A 17,521-nucleotide genomic window follows, 5' to 3' on the forward strand; every position below is an offset into this window, starting at 1 on the left:
CATTCATTTACCCTCTAACGGAGCGCCGGGCCGGAACCCAGAGAGGTCGCAGATGCCCGACTCGCCGCCTCCCAGCACACACCTCTGCGCCCACAGCGCGCGCGACGCCTGGCCACGCCCCTTGGAGGGAGGGGCTCGAGACTGGCAGCGCTCTCCACCAATCGCGTGCGGCGCGCCGGCTGCGGCCCCGCCCCTCCGGCCCGAACGCTTCCGCCGGCGGCGCAGGGCCCGCGTCAAGGCCGCGTCGGGGCTGCACTTGGCATTAGGCCTCGGGGAGGAGACGGCCGCGGGTGTCGGCGTCGGCGTCGGTGTCGTCGTGGCTCGGGGCTGGTCCTGCTCGGTGCCGGGCGCCGGGGCTGGGACGCCGGGTGAGTGGCTGCGGCTGCCTGGGGTGGGAGGGCGCTGGCCAGCATCCGGAAGGGCAGAGGCGCCTATGGTGAGTTGAGGGGAGTCGGCGGCGCGCGCCCCCTTAGCCGGGAGTCGAACCCTGGCCGGGAAGATCGCGGGGCTCCTGGAAGGATCGCGGAGCTCCGCCGAAGCTGGACCGGGGGGCTTGGCTCAAGTAGGACTCCGGCCGAGAGTGCAGCCTGGCGGGCCGACAGGTGGGAGGGAGGGAGGGAGGGAGGGAGGCCCTCCCCACCTGGGGAGGTGGTTAGGCGTCTGGGGGTGCGGGGATGCACCCCCAGGTGCTCCCCTCCACCACCTTTCGCATGCAAGGTCTTCCTCCACGGTGCACCTGCTTGTTTCGGGCCCGTCTGTCTCGGGGAGGCACGTCCCGGTTCCCCCCGACTGGGAGGTTTGCTTGCAGCCGGGTCGGATCTGGTCGGTGTGAATTCTTTTTAAATATTTAATAGATTCAATATATTAATACACTATTATTAATATATTAATATAGAATATATTCAATATATACCCCAAACCCATATATGAGTTTATATGGGTTCATATATATATTCATATATGGGTTCATATATATAAATATGAATATATACATATATTATATTTATTTATATTTATATTATATGTTTATTTATATATATTTGGGGTTTGGGTCACACCCGGTGGCGCTCAGGGGTTACTCCTGGCTTTGTGCTCAGAAATTGCTCCTAGCAGGCACTGGCAGACCAAATGGGATGCCTGGCTTCAAACCACCTTTTTGGTCCTGGGTCGGACGCTTGCAAGGCAAATGCCCTTCCGCTGCGCTATCTCTCTGGCCCCAATATATTCTTTATCTATCCTTATAGGTATCCCAACCCTAAACATTTAGATAGCACAGCGGTGTTTGCCTTGCAAGCAGCCGATCCAGAATCAAAGGTGGTTGGTTCGAATCCCGGTGTCCCATATGGTCCCCCGTGCCTGCCAGGAGCTATTTCTGAGCAGACAGCCAGGAGTAACCCCTGAGCAACGCTGGGTGTGGCCCAAAAACCAAAAAAAAAAAAAAAAAAAAAGACTACCTTAGTAACACACATAACCTGCTCAATGTGTTTTTGCACAGATTTGAGTACTTTAGATCTATTGCACTGCTGAACAGAACAGTGTTCTCTTGATGTGCAGTGTTATCTCATCTCACTCCCTAACCCATCTCCTCAGAAAGGTGGACCTTCTGCAGTTATTTTAAAGTAGTATTATAAATCCAGAACTAATAAAGCTTACTGTATTATAGAGGACTCTTTTTTAGCTACGGCATTGAGTCCTTCAATTATGTTTCTTTCTTTTTTAAATTTTTGGCAGTTTTTAATTGGTTTTTATTTATTTTTTTAATGATTTTTTTTATTGTGACCCAACGTGAATAACAAATCTTTTGGTCGGTGTCCATTTCTAACCGGTTTCGCGGGGCTCAGCCCTCCCCAGCCCCTATGCTCCAGCCCTGGGAAAATGGGAAAATATGCAGAGCAGCGTGCTCTAGCTTGCACAGCCAAGATAATCTGCTAGTGTTGGCCCAAGTCATTTGCAGGATTGGTTTCTTCCTGTGTCACTAACTTCTGTCCCTTGAGCCTGGAACTGCCTGTTTCACAACTTTTTGTTTTTAAGAGAGAGAAGAAATTTTCCAGAATCTTGCTGCAGGAGTGCTCTAAGAAATTCCTCTCTGGATGCCATCTCTTTCATGAGCATGATTACAGAAAAGGGTTTATTTCTTTTTTTATTTCTTCAGAACCATAGCTGCTTCCATTATAATCTATCCCTCTTCCTTCCCTGCCCACTTCCCGCAGGTGTTTTTGTTTGTTAGTTTTTAATCAGGTGGTCTTTTTTTGAGTTTTCTTTGTGGGATTCTTGGCCCAGGCACAAATCCTGCTTAAATTAACTAGGCAGCTATTACATTTCTCCCCCCTTCCCCCCCCCCCCGCCCCTTTGATGTTTGTTCACCTTGGATGTGAGAGTAAGGGGAAAAACTGAAGGAAGCAGTGCTATAGCACTTGATGGGAGTTAAATTCACGGAAGATATTGTTTTTAAGCAGTAGGATAGAGACATTTTTATCCCTTTACCATGTCCATTCTCCACCCTATAATGCTAATAAACATATTCCTTCCGGGTAGAGGATTCAAAAAGGTGAGACTGGAATTCAGATTACTCTTTATGGAATCAACATTAAACTGGATGCAAAACTCTGCCTCCTGAGAGCCCATAAGCTAGGCCAGCTTTGTTTTTTTGTTTTTAATGTTAGATTATTGTAGGTATTTGTAGCACCTGAGTTTTCCCTTTGTTTTCAGAATACAAGAAAATGTTGTAGGTTTTTTTTCCCCCAGTTAGGAAAGCCAACCCTGTAAGAGAAGCTTGAGAAGAAGGATTTTTTTTTTTTTTTTGGTTTTTCGGGCCACACCCGTTTGATGTTCAGGGGTTACTCCTGGCAAAGCGCTCAGAAATTGCCCCTGGCGTGGGGGGACCATATGGGACGGGGGATTGAACCGCGGTCCTTCCTTGGCTAGCGCTTGCAAGGCAGACATCTTACCTCTAGCGCCACCTAGCCGGCCCCTAGAGCAGGGGTCTCAAACTCAATTTACCTGGGGGCCGCAGGAGGCAAAATTGGGGTGATCCTTGAGTGCAAAGTCAGTAACCCTTGAACATTGGGGGTGTGACCCAAACAACTAAAACAAAACAAAGCAAAAAAAGGTTCCTCTAGGGCCACAAAATGTTGTATGGAGGGCCGTTTGCAGCCCGCGGGCTGCAAGTTTGAGACCCCTGCCCTAGAGAGAAGGATTTTAATTTTTTTTTTAACTAAAAATCATAAAATTAAGTTGTCTGACCGTAAAGTCAGATGGCCATTAAAGAATTATTTAGTGCCTATATCAGCATCTGCAAGTAACGTGGAGGATGAGTTTTCTGTTACGGACCAAGGAGAGGAAACAATAAGCCCAATAATACATACTTAGACATGTTGGAATTAGGAGTACTTGAGCTTCCCGTCATATCTGTGTTGATTCAGTTCATTGCTTTCCTACAGAGCAAACATGAATGTTGGAGTTGCCCACAGTGAAGTGAATCCGAACACCCGTGTACTGAACAGCCGAGGGATGTGGCTTACATATGCCCTGGGAGTCGGCTTGCTTCATATTGTCTTACTAAGTATTCCCTTCTTCAGTGTTCCTGTTGCTTGGACCTTAACAAATGTTATACATAATCTGGTAAGAATTTCGCCTAATTATACACACTTGGTAGCTTGTAGTTTAATGGTTGTCCAAGACTGAGAGTTACAGAAATGGACAATGGACAATTCTATTTTGTTGTTGTTGTTGTTGTTGTATTGTTTTTTCAGACCACACACTGTAGCACTCAGTGTTTTTACTCCTGGCTCTGCACTCAAAAATTACTCCTGACAGGCTCAGGGAGCCAGTTGGAATGTCGGAGATCAAACTTGGGTTGGCAGCATGCAAGGCAAATGCCCTACCCTCTGTGCTATCACTCTAGCTCCCAACAATTCTATTTTTTTTCCCAACAATTCTATTTTCATTGAAACAGTTTTAGGTTTCAGGATGAAAAGATTTCTAGAGATTGATGCATAAAAATTGTTAAGTGGTATTTTATATGGATATGACTATAACTTATAATAACCTAATTTTGTGTGTTAAGGAAGAAAAACATGAAAGTAGAGCATAGTACAGTGGGTAAGGCACTTGCCTTGCACACAGTTGTGTGTTAAGGAAGAAAAACATGAAAGTAGAGCATAGTACAGTGGGTAAGGCACTTGCCTTGCACACAGCCAACCCAGGTTCGATTCATAGCATCCCATCTGGTCAATCTCCTCACCTGAGCACTGTTGGAAGTGCCCCAAAACAAAACAAAAATTAGGAAGAAAATATCAGTTAAGTTTTTTTTAAATAGCATTTTTATTTGTGATAAATTTCACGTAATTTAGAATTCAGCCATTTAATGTGACTTTTGGTATTTAGTGACTTTTTGTATTATGTGACTGCCCTCCTTTTGAAGAATTTCAACCCAGGATAAGATGAATTTTTCTGTCACGTTTCAGTATAAATTTCTGCCTTTTTTCTAAGTAACTTTTTTTTCTCTGATTGTTTTAGTAGAATATAAAGAACAGTAGATAATTTTAGCAAAAATTATAAGATACGGGGTCGGAGAGATAGCATGGATGTAAGGCGTTTGCCTTTCATGCAGAAGGTTGGTGGTTCGAATCCTGACGTTCCATATGGTCCCCTGTGCCTGCCAGGGCCGATTTCTGAGCATAGAGCCAGGAATAACCCCTGAGCACTGCTGGGTGTGACCCAAAAACCAAACAAAAAACCAAAAAAAAAAAAAAAAACCATAAGATACTACATTGCATGCAACTGTAGTGATTGATTAGCCAAAATGCTTCAGAGTAGAAATACGTTTTGTGTTTAACTGGAGGTTAACAAACATCTTTGGTTCCATTCTTTAAGTATTAATTGCAGAAGTATACTTCCCTACTTCATTTATAATAAAAATTTTAATTTCATATTATATCTCAAGTGATTCAGGAACTTACATATCAGTGTCTTCATTTGGACTCTTGTTGATGCAGTGGTCCTCAAACTATGGCCCGCGGGCCACATATTGTATTTGTATCTATTTTGTTTCTTCATTGCAAAATAAGATATATGCAGTGTGCATAAGAATTCGTTCATAAGTTTCTTTTTTACTATAGTCAGACCCTCCAATGGTCTGAGGGACAGTGAACTGGCCCCCTGTTTAAAAAGTTTGAGGACCCCTGAATAGTATACAGTTGCTCCATTAAATTTCAGAAGTTTAATAAACTCTGCTGCTCTTACTGTGCAGCCTAAGAAATTACCTATTAAAATCTATTAGTGACTTTTCTTGTCTTTTAAAGCCTATTAAAGGGGAATGAAAGGTGGGGCCAGAGATATAACACAGTGGGTAGGGCATTTGCCTGGTATGTGGCTGACCAAGGCTCTTTCCCTGGCATCCCATATGATCCCCCTAGCCTGCCAGGAGTGTTTTCTTGAGTGCAGAGTCAGGAGTAACCCCTAAGCACTGCCAGGTGTGAAAAACGAAAAGACAAAAAAATAAAAATAAAAGGAGTGAAAGGGAAGAAATCTATCTAATTACATTTATTACTTGGATCCATGGTAATTATATTTGTTTAAAGGTTTCAAAAAAGATAAAAGATTAAGACAGAAAAATGTAATAGAAATGTTAAACTTGTTACAAATGTTAATGTTATTTTATATCTCCTAGAAAGCATTTAAAGTTGACTGCCTAGTGCAAGAAAGATGACTCAGAAAAAGCAAATGTTCCTTCTGTTCATAATTTTCTACGATAGACTTTGATAGGGAAAACTTTTTAACTAGTTGATTCGATTTGATTTAACTTGACACCAGTTAAATCCTTTTACTGACACTTTTCCTTTGACTTCCCTGGGATAACTTTTTCCTAGATAGATTTCTGATCTTTGCTTTGCCATTTCCTTTGGCACATTTTGCCTTTCTGTCTTAAATACTGCTATTCCTTAAAACTCATTTCTTCATTCTTCCTTTTGGCATATGTGCTATCTTAGTTATGTGATCTAGCCATAGCGCCACTTGCTACCTATAGAATTATGTTGCCCTCATTATAAAACCAGATCACCTTAAAACAGATAAATATTTTTTGGACTCTTCAAATTCCTGGTCTGTCCCTCATCCACAATCTGTTTCTCTTATTTTGATCCAGACTGTCCAAAGACATTGGGCTAGTACTATAGTACTGTAAGTAGAAGGCTTGCTTTTGCATGATACCAACCGAGTTCAGATCCCTGCATCCCATAAGATCCCAAATTATACCCCACTAGGAGTAGCAGGTGAGCATGCCTGGTGTGGACAAAAACAAATACAGAGTAGCAAAAAATATTACTATAGCATCAATACCGAATGTTTTCGGGTAAAAGAGAATTCTAATAATAACACCTCTAAAATAATAGATGTAAATTAGTACTGCCAATGCAAACTAGCACGATCACTCTCCTCTTAAGAGTAACATCTTTTACACTTACATCCATGTTGTCAAAGCCCTTGTTTTCATATGGTCACTCTCCTTGCTCCTAATTATTAGCACTGCTATAAATGTATCTTCATTCTCTTGCTTTACTCTTATATTTATGGTTTGGCTTAGACTTCTCCATTATTTTGGCATTCCTGCTTCCTTTCTGCTCTGCATGCTTGACTCCTGTTGAGAGCAAAATCCTGTTCACAACTCTTTTAGGAAGGTATAAAATTTCCACCCTACAGTCTTATCAAAATTTAATTATTAGCAGTTTATCTTATTTTTTTAATGACTAAATTGCTAAATAACCTATTTCAGTGGTAGTTAAATAAGTCTATTTTAGGGGCCAGAGCAATAGCACAGTGGTAGGGTGTTTGCCTTGCATGCAACTGACCGGGACGGGCCCAGGTTTGATTCTTGGCATCCCATAAGGTCCCCTGAGCATTCCAGGAGCGATTTCTGAGCGCAGAGCCAGGAGTAACCCCTAAGCACCTCTGGGTGTGGCCCCAAAATTAAAAAATGTTCATTGTAATTTCTTTTCTCCAATGTCATGTGTATTAAATGTATTTTAGAATCATTTTCTCACATGTTTTCAAGTTATTTAGCTGGGATTGATGTATGGTGTATATAACCATCAACAAAGGATGGAAAATTGACACCAGAAACAACTTCCAAGGTAGTAATTCGCAACACTATAAAAACTTAACTAGCAAACCACAGATGTAGCAATTACATGACTCCAGAATTAAGTTTCTTTTGAAGGTAGTCTGCAGTAAACCAATTAAGTGTGAAATAAAAACAAACATTTTTACATTTTTTTTCCTCTTTGGCTATATCTGGGGTTGTTCTGGGGACTGTGTAGAAAATAAGAATTGTTTGGTCTCAAGGCCAGGACAATAAGAGTTCTTTTTATTTTGATTAAATAGATATTTACTGACAGACTAACCAGGAGAAATATACTTGTTCCCCCTTAATTCTTTAGATGTGGCTATATAAAGCAATACTTATCTAGTTCTTTTTTTAAAATAATTTTATTTTGGGACCACACTAAGATGCTCAGGACGCCCTGTGCAGAGCTTAAACCTTGTGTATAAAAAGCATGAACATAGATTCCAGGATCTTTAATACAGAAACATGATACCAACAACAGAGACTGTGTGAAAAATAAAAGTGTGTTGGCACTACAGACAATGTATTGGATTGGACGATCTAGCTTGCTTGGAGCCTAGACTTGGTCTTGTGCCAGGAAACTTCAGGGGTCTGGTTTCTTTGTACTTAGGCCAAGGTTATTTCTTTCCATGTTCCTCATATTTTGGTGGGCCTATGCAAACAACAATTGCCACTCTAACACCATTCTTACTGTGCTCCTTTGACTCTAATCCTTAAAAAGAACTCACTTAAAATTTGAGGTTAACTTAAGCTAATATGCATGTATATGGAAATGTAAGAAAATACTATGCCTGTAATGTTTAAGGAGTTACGTAAGTTTTATGGCTTTAGATTGCCTTGTGTACTGTTAAGAAATATTATAATGTGTTACAATCTGGGGACTTGAGGGACAAAGTAATTGTACATGGATTCTGTCTTATTTATCTTAATGTTCTTTGGCTGAAATTTCAAAGTTAATATATCAGCAAGGGGACTTCTGAGAATTATGTTTTGGGTGATTGTCCTTCCACTGTAACTTTACCTTGTCCTCTTACTTTGCACCCTTGTTCTCATAATTAAAAATAAAAATTTAAAAAAATTAAAAAAAAAAAAAAGCATGAACATTCTCTATAGCCCATTATTCTTTTATCATTGGAAATATATAAACAAAATCTAAAACCAGTTGAGAGAATGTATTTAGAGAGTAGCAAGAGAATTTGTATAAATGATCAAAGTTTAGATAGATCCACATTACTCCTGTGAATTTGAAAACATACAATTTCTGTCCCAGGGTCTCATTGAAAGCTGTTTCTTACAAAATGTTTCTTGTACTTACAGAATAAAGACTCTTTACGTACTGTTAAATAATACTTGCTGTGTACTAGTCCTTGTTCTGAGACATTCCTGCTAGTGGAAAAACAAAAATGAAGCCAACAGTGCTCACACACAATAGACTGCAATCATACTAAGACTATTTTTAATAAAATTATGTACAAGCATATAGGCCAGCAGGTTATTAATGAAGAGAGTTTGACAAAGGAGTTGTCATTTGAGCAGACTTGTCTAGAATCATAAGCATAAACCTTTTTCTCAGCAATGAATCTTTCACTTCACATTTCCTGAGTAATCTAATTAATTGTACCTTTGAATATACATTCTCATTTTTCTGACTTTTTTTAAGCCATCTCATTAGATTGAACTTTTTTAAGGTTAGGGCCATAGCTTGGCAGTTTTATGTGTGCATACATTTCCTGTATTTCCTGTACATATAAGTCACTTATTAAACATTTGTTGATTTAGCCAGTTGAACATAAATCACTTCTCTAATGTTTAGGTGTCAGTGAAGCTTAACTTTTGAATCACCTAATGGAATAACTAAGAAGTGCCTAAGCTTTGAAAACAACTCTCTTAAACTTTATAATAAAAGTATATGTTAGGGGCCGGAGATATAGCCCAGCAGTAAGACGTTTGCATTGCACACAGCTGGTTCGAACAGAGGTGCTTTGAATCCCGGCATCCCATATGGTCCCCGGTGCCTGCCAGGAGCAACTTCTGAGCACAAAGCTAGAGGTAATCCATGGTTGCTGCTGGGGGTAACCCAAAACCAAAAACAAATACACGTGTGTGTGTGTGTGTGTGTGTGTGTGTGTGTGTGTGTGTGTGTGTGTGTGTGCGTGTGCGTGTGTGCGTGTGTGTGTGTGTGTGTGTGTTAATAATTTGGATTTCAAAAACAAAAACAAATATAAATATATGTGTGTGTTAATAATTTGGATTTTTAAATGTTTTTTTCACATTTGAAGTAGATTCATATATCCTCATGATGTCTAGTAGGAAAAACTGTTTAATGATAATACTTAGATTTTATTCTTTTACCAGTATCTCACAATGATTACACACTTTTTGTGGGTCTGAATGAACCCTATAATCTCAAGGAAACTAAGCCTAGTATACATTGGTTTTTCTTGATTATCCCTAAATCAGATGTTCAAACATGTTACAACAAAATGTCTTTTAATGACATAGTTTTAGTTTTTAAGGAAAACAGCTTCAAATAAACAGCACTAATGATGATTTGGGAGTGGGGGGAGTTGGATCACACCCGGTGGCACACAAGGGTTACTTCTGGCTCAGAAATTCGTTCTGACAGGCTTGGAGGACCATATGGAATACTGGGATCAAACCCCGGCCGTGTGCAAGGCAAACGCCCAACCGCTGTACAATCGCTCCAGCCCACAATTATGATTTTAAACCAAATTGAATACTGTATCTTTTGCAACAGATTACTTTTGTTACTTTGAAGAAAAAAAAAACATTGGGGCAAAGACTCCTAATATTTTAAAACCATTTTTCTATGACATATTTTATTTACCAACTTATATGTTTTTATGATTTCCTAAGTACTTACTAATTTAAAACTGAAGAAAATCTCACACATTGAAGAAAAAGCAAGCCTATTTTATAATAGAAACAGTATTTGGAAATTTAAATATAATCATATAAAACTACACTAAACTTTCGGTTTAATAAGAGGTTAAAAATATATAGGTTTCTTTTGGTTGATCTTGTAATGATTTTTACTAAATAATACTTAAATATCCCTGAGCCAGAGAGATAGCACAGTGGTAGGTCATCTACCTTTCACATGGCCAGCCTGGGACAGACCCAGGTCCAATTCCTGGCATCCCATATGGTCCCCCAAACCTGCCAGGAGCTCACTTTTCCTTCCTTCCTTCCTTCCTTCCTTCCTTCCTTCCTTCCTTCCTTCCTTCCTTCCTTCCTTCCTTCCTTCCTTCCTTCCTTCCTTCCTTCCTCCCTCCCTTCTTCCCTCTTTTCTTCCTTCCTTCCTTCCTTCCTTCCTTCCTTCCTTCCTTCCTTCCTTCCTTCTTCCCTCCCTCCCTCCCTCCCTCCCTCCCTCCCTCCCTCCCTTCCTTCCTTCCTTCCTTCCTTCCTTCCTTCCTTCCTTCCTTCCTTCCTTCCTTCCTTCCTTCCTTCCTTCCCTCCCTCCCTCCCTCCCTCCCTCCCTCCTCCTTCCTTCCTTCCTTCCTTCCTTCCTTCCTTCCTTCCTTCCTTCCTTTTCTTTTCTTTTTTTTTTTTTGATTTTTGGGCCACACCCAGTGACTGACACTCAGAGGGTACTCCTGGCTCTGCACTCAGAAATCACTTCTGGCTTGGGGGACCATGTGGGATGCTGGGGGATCGAACCGCAGTCCGTCCTGGGCTAGCTGTGTGCAAGGCAAGTGCTCTACCACTGTGCCATAGCTCCAGCCCATGCCAAGAGCAATTTCTGAGCTCAGAGCCAGAAGTAACCCCTGAACGCTGCTGGGTGTAGCCCAAATACAAAACAACAACAACAAAATACTAAATGTCCCATAAGACTTACTTTACTCTGTAGAAATTGGTCACAACTTTTCTAGTAATATAGTAGCTTAAAATTTGATGTTAAGTGAAATCACATTCATTCACAGTCTGAAATGATTTTAATACTGACAAATACTAATTTTGAATTAGTATTGATTATGTGACCTCTTCTTTTTTCCAGGGGATGTATGTATTTTTTCATGCAGTAAAAGGGACACCTTTTGAAACTCCTGACCAGGGTAAAGCAAGGCTCCTAACTCATTGGGAACAGCTGGACTATGGCGTACAGTTCACTTCTTCACGGAAGTTTTTCACAATCTCTCCAATAATACTGTAAGTCAGGGGTCTCAAACTCGCGGCCCTCCGTACAACATTTTGTGGCCCTGCCCTAGAGGAATCTTTTTTTTTTGTTTTGTTTTGTTTTGTTTTAGTTGTTTGGGTCACACACACCCAATGTTCAAGGCTTACTACTGACTTTGCACTCAAGGATTACCCCGACTCTGCCTCCTGCAGCCCCCAGATAAATTGAGTTTGAGATCCCTGCTGTAAGTGATGGAAATGTGTAGGTAGAAGAAGGATTGGCTTGAACAATCCTTTAATTAGATAGAATTTTAAATAAAAATAAAATATTTTGTTTAAAACCTCAAAAAGCAGCTATTTAAGAAAAAGTATAACAGACACAAGTTATTAAGAAAATAAATGATAAAAAAAGAAAATAAATGATAATAAATCAGTTTTTATACTTTAGTCAATACATATAGCAACAACATGAAACAAATATTCATAAAGCATGTCTAAGTATTGTAGGATGTATGAATTAATCGTATTCTAGTTCTTGACCTTTAGTTCCTTCTAGAAAAACTATAAATATAATCATATTCCATCTTCTACTTCCTAAACCTTCCTTAGAGGATTTAGATGGTTTCAAAAACACTTTATTGATCACCCTTCCCAATTGGTGATTTAGATACTTGAGGAGCTATGGGTATAGTTTAAATGAAAGAGAGGTTAAGATTAGCCTTGTAGGGGCCAGAGTAGTGGCACAGTGGTAAGGCATTTGCCTTGCATATGGCTGATCCAGGATGGACTACAATTCAATCCCCCAGCGTCCCACGTGGTCCCCCAAGCCTGGAGTGATTTCTGAGCACAGAGCGAGGAGTAACCCTGAGACGTCACTGGGTGTGCACCCTCCTCCCAAAAAAAATTTAGGCTTGTAGCATTGAATTGAATCTTGTATCTATCATTCAGCTTGGTTTGCTTATAAAAAAAAATGTAGCTCATTAAACTTGCACCGATATGAGAAATAAGTGAAATAACTTTCTGTAAAGCATCTTGCCTTGTATTTGGTGTCGATTTTCTCGCTAATATGTTATACTCAGTGCCTTCCCAATATGAGCTCTTCCTAATTTTTTCCTGAGAGTTTTTTTTATAGGGGAAGAAGGTTCAGGCCACCTGGTGTGGTGCTCACAAATCTACTCCTGGTAGTGCTCGGGGCCAGGTACAGTGTAATGGATCAAGCTAGGGTCAGAGGCATCAGAACAAGCACCTTGTCATCTGTCAGGCCTCTTCAAGCTCTGAATTGTTTTTTGTTTTTTTTTTTTTCTGTTTTAAATCTTGTTTCTTGTATTCTTTCCTTTGTCCCCTTCACCCCCCATGGTGTGGGGTACCTTTCTGTGATTCTTAATCAGTAGAGTTGTCTGTACCCAGCAATGATGTCGTGAGTGCCATGTAGTATCAGTGCTCAAACCAGCATCAGTCATATGCAAAGCTGCATCTTACCCCTGTACTTACTGTCTATCTGGCACCTCTATGAATATTTTATCCTGGCCAAGCTCATCAGATTTCTGGAATACTTCATATATCTGTGCCTTGGTCTATCTTAATGCCTTCTATCTTAAATGCCTTCTTATTTGTTTTAGCAAGGTTCTTTCCAGATTTAAATTCTGCCTCCTTGGTAAGGTTTTAGCACTTACCCTTTAGTAATTTTGCTTTGAACTTCCATAAGTAATTGTAGGTCCCTCATTTTTCACTTTTTAAGATGTCTATGTTAAGGTGTTTTATTTACGCAAAGAATTTATAAGTGGATTTCTTTAAATTCTACACTCAGTAAATATTTTACAGTAGATATTTTCATTTGTCTATAGTTTAGACACTAGGATATATCCATGTTAGAATCAATGTAGAATAGAGTAGCTGGAAAGACTCTTGGGAGCATCGGGATTCCTTAAACTGGAAGTGCAAGGAAGATATATATTTATAAATACTTATAAATATATTTACATATTTAAATAGAGAAAGGAATTTTCAAGTGAAAAAGAATTGTGGCATTTTAAATTATGTTTTTATACGGCACTTTCAAGAAATTTAACTGATCTAGTGCCATATAAAATTAATGTCAAAGTTAAAAGGATTTGTTCGGTCTAATAAAAGTTTAACAAGAATAATAGTTATTCAAACATTTCTAGCTCCCCTACTTTCTATTCTTTTTTTTTTTCTTTTTGGTTTTTGGATCACACCCGGCAGCGCTCAGGGGTTACTCCTGGCACCGTGCTCAGATGTTGCCCTGGCAGGCACAGGGAACCATATGGGATGCCGGGATTCCAACCACTGTCCTTCTGCATGGAAGGCAAACGCCTTACCTCCGTGCTATCTCGCTGGCCCCCCCTACTTATTCTTGACTTCACTTTCCAGTAATCAGAATTTCAATATTTCCAGTATTCCAGTATTTCCATTAATAAAATGTTGAGAATTTTATACATCTCAAATCTTGACATGTATTTGATTTTCTTTCCCTTATCAGTTGTTTTTGGACCACATTGGGTGGTACTTAGGGCTTAATCCTGGCTCTGTGCTCAGGGATCACTCCTGCAGAACTTAAGGAACCATTTTGTGGTTCCTGGGATTGAACCCAGGTCCCAGGTCAGCCTCATGTTAGGCAAGTGCCTTATCCACTGCACTCTCTCTCCAACCCCAACAAAAAACTGAATTTTCGATATGCATTGGCACAGCAAAGACCAACTAAGATGTACCTATGTACATCTATTTTTATAAAAATATTTATGACATACAGGATTTCAGATATTAAATCACTTATAGAGTGAAGAAATAACATTAAAGCTATATATAAAATAGGATACTTTTCAGTGCTTTCACATATTCTAAATGTATTATGTTGGGTAGTTTGGATATGCAATGTTATCCTAAAGTTTTAAACAAAAAGACTCAAGCTGGGACCCAAGTTGGGTAGGGCACTTGCCTTGTACAGCTGACCCGGTTTTGATCCTCAGCATCCCATATGGTCCCCTGAGCACCACCAAGAGGAATTCTGAATGCAGAGCCAGGAGTAACCTCTGAGCATTGCTAGGTGGGAACCTCGTCCCACTCCTCAAAAAGGAAAAAAAAAAAAAAAAGAGACATACACAAGTGAATTACTGTGGCCCAGGCCATTTAAACAGAATCAAGGTACCTAATTTCTCCTAAATTTCTAGCTTCTAACACAGGTCTCTTTCCAGTGCATGCTTTGCAGATGAATTTTATCACACTCATTCCTATCTCATTCTTGCATCCCCTTTGAGGGTTATTTAAGTTTTATTATATGAATAATTTTCACATTGATACAATTGCTTTTTATTTAAAGACCAAAAAGGGCTATATGTTAGGATATGATAAGGAGCAGCTATTTCAATGTTACTTTCAACATAAGTTATTGGAGAAAATAAAAAAGCCAATTGAAGCATGTGAAAGTAGGAAAAAATGTTTATAGATTAAAAATATGATTTATTTTGAATAAAATGATTTCTGAATAGCTTCGTCAAGATGGTTGTACAAGTGGACATATATAGCTTTTTGTTTGTAGACATACTTGCAAAAAGCTGCTCTAACACTATTACTACAAGAGATAGTTTTCTTTCCCTCAGAAACTGAATGACAATAGTTAGAATATTTTCCTAAGTATAGATATTATAATATTAGAGAACTCTAAAAGTACAGATTTGACAAACATCCATGCACAAATTTATTAGTTACAGACAAATAAGATATATTTTATTCTTTGTATCTTGCAGTAGTCAGTGGATGTATCTGTGCCTGAATGTACTTTGAGTAAAACTGGGCATTGCCTTGATGATCTTAATTGCTTAGGCTTGTTAAAGCAAATGCTAAAGTCTTATGTATTTCTGAATTTGCATTTATATTCAGTTAAAGCCAAAATGCTGGAATTCTACAACGTCTTTCCAGTTAAACTGGTTATAGGGACCTGAGCGATAAACAGCGGTAGGATGTTTGCCTTGTATGTGGCTGACCCAGGACGAACCTGGGTTCAATCCCTGCCTCCCATATGGTCTCCCAAGCCAGGAGTGATTTCTGAGTGCATAGCCCGTAATAACCCCTGAGCATCACCAGGTATGGCCCAAAAACAAACAAAAGAAATTGGTTATAAACCTGACCAAATACAGTATGAAACACTAACATCAAAGTGTTTGGGTCGTGTTTTTCTTCAGAGACATTGTATTGCGCCGATGTACAATAATTTTATTTTTCATAGCTTTACATCAGTGATTCATAACAGTTTGGTGGGTCACAAACTTGAAAATATGGTGACTATTTTGGATCTGGGTTTTCTCTTTAGAAATATATAATTAATTTCAGGACTATTTTGTACAAACATCAATTTCAAACCCCTTTATTATAAAGACTGCTAAGTAGAAAACATGTTGTATTAAATATATTTACCATATTTGAAAAATGAAACATGTTTATAGATGCATCCATAACATCCATAAACCAAACATTTTTTGCTGTTGTTTTTGGGTCACAGATCTGTGTTCATGGATCACTCCTATTGGGGCTTAGGGGACCACACAGCGTGTTGGAGATAAAACCCAGGTTGCGGTGTATAAGGCAGACACCTTACCTTGCTGTAGTATCTCTCTGCCCCTAATCAAAAAAACAAAAAATCTAAATAAAACTAAATTAGGCCCACCAAATAGAATTTCTTCTTTAATTTTTTTTTGTTTTTTGTTTTTTGGGCCACACCTGGTGGTGCTCAGGGGTTACTCCTGGCTATCTGCTCAGAAATAGCCCCTGGCAGGGGGAACATACGGGATGCTGGGATCTGAACTAATCACCTTAGGTTCTGGGTCGGCTGCTTGCCAGGTAAATGCTGCTGTCCTATCTCTCCGGCCCCTCATTTTAGTGCTAAAAAATGTTTATATTTGCATGTATTTATGTTTTGGTGTCTTTTTTCCTTTTAATAAACTTCTAAATCATTTCATTTTAAGATCTTATTTACTTTTATTTCTACAGATACTTTCTGGCAAGTTTCTATACGAAATATGATTCAACTCACTTCATCCTAAATACCGCTTCTCTCCTGAGTGTGCTAATTCCCAAAATGCCACAACTACACGGTGTTCGGATCTTTGGAATTAATAAGTATTGAAAAGTCCTAAAAATGAACAAAAATGTTTTTTCAGCTACTGAGTTTCCTATAAGGAAAAGGCAGATAGTAAACGTCACTCTTTCTCTGATAATGTGAATATAAGAGGTATTTAACTGTGAGGGCCAATGATTGGTTCTTCATTTGCTTTTGAAGTACAGATTGTACTAAAAAGTACCTCTGTTTAATGCTTCCGCTCTATTTCTCAAGAGAAGCTCTTTAGGTAAGCTGGGCGGGCCCAGCTTATACATGAAATGGCTATAAGAGGTGGCATAGATAAATCCAAGGAAATGAGACTTAAAAGAAACTAAGACTGTTTTAGATTATGATGAATTGGTATTATGTTGGGAGAAGGAAATTTCTAGTCATGTCCACTTAAGCAAACCTATATGTAAACCAGAATCATCTTTTTTACAAAGTTTATTACAGATTTTTTTTTTGCCATATTCTGTATTACATAAAGAGGATATATATATATATATACCTTCTTGTTTTATACAAGTCAGTTTGTACCTTATACTTTTTTAACATTCTTGGTTTTGCTGGCTCAGCGTTGTGTGTTGATAGATAAGGTCATTTTTATATTTATTAAGTTACCTAGTTGGTGAAGGTCCATTTTCATATCTAAATAGTGAAAAAGAGACAGGCATCTACCAAACAGCTTCTTCTACTCAGCCTTCTCATTTTGAAACAATAGATGTTGCTGCATTACAGATAGAGCTAAGCTGATTCAGAACATTGATTTCAAAACACTAATATACAGAATAATTTAAAGTTCTCTGTGTACTTGATTAAGCAATCTATTTGCTAAAATCTACCAATTTTTAGAAAAGGTGATATGAAAGAAAGTTGTTATAGACCATATATGGTTGGCAGATACTACGCTTCTAACAATAGTACCAAATTAAATAATGAAATCTTTTAAACAGATTTTCACAAAAAGATATCATCTTTCCTTAGTCCTACTCTCAACCCTGATCTTTTGTCTATTAATATTTCTCTTTCATTACATTATACAACACTGACCATTTCCAAAGCCATAAATACTGAATTCTTATGACTTAAAAAAGCTTATTGTTGCTGACATTAATTACATAAAAATATGTTTCATAAAGAAGACAAGT

At 39.0% G+C, this 17,521-nt stretch overlaps 2 protein-coding genes across 2 annotated transcripts in view; one reads left to right on the plus strand and one right to left on the minus strand.

Annotated features, from left to right (window-relative positions):
* The window catches only part of PMS1 (PMS1 homolog 1, mismatch repair system component), a 68,626-nt gene extending 68,525 nt beyond the window's left edge, over positions 1-101 (minus strand). The window contains exon 1 of the mRNA XM_049773182.1: positions 12-101. The gene's annotated coding sequence lies outside the window, so the exon portion shown is untranslated. The remainder of the gene's footprint in view (positions 1-11) is intronic.
* Positions 102-3,443: 3,342 nt separating this feature from the next.
* ORMDL1 (ORMDL sphingolipid biosynthesis regulator 1) lies at positions 3,444-16,640 on the plus strand. Its single transcript, XM_049773309.1, has 3 exons — positions 3,444-3,621; positions 11,142-11,293; positions 16,265-16,640. Exons 1-3 carry the CDS (start codon positions 3,448-3,450, stop codon positions 16,398-16,400), a joined length of 462 nt encoding a protein of 153 aa, XP_049629266.1. The 5' UTR covers positions 3,444-3,447; the 3' UTR covers positions 16,401-16,640.
* Positions 16,641-17,521: the final 881 nt, after the last annotated feature.

Source organism: Suncus etruscus, chromosome 5, assembly GCF_024139225.1.
Source record: "Suncus etruscus isolate mSunEtr1 chromosome 5, mSunEtr1.pri.cur, whole genome shotgun sequence".
NCBI lineage: Eukaryota > Metazoa > Chordata > Mammalia > Eulipotyphla > Soricidae > Suncus > Suncus etruscus.

Coding starts and splice junctions, on each gene's coding strand:
- ORMDL1 (XM_049773309.1), top strand. CDS start 3,448: ATGAATGTTGGAGTTGCCCACAGTGAAGTGAATCCGAACACCCGTGTA. Junction 3,622..11,141: donor CAAATGTTATACATAATCTG/GTAAGAATTTCG, acceptor TCTTTTTTCCAG/GGGATGTATGTATTTTTTCA. Junction 11,294..16,264: donor ACAATCTCTCCAATAATACT/GTAAGTCAGGGG, acceptor TTATTTCTACAG/ATACTTTCTGGCAAGTTTCT.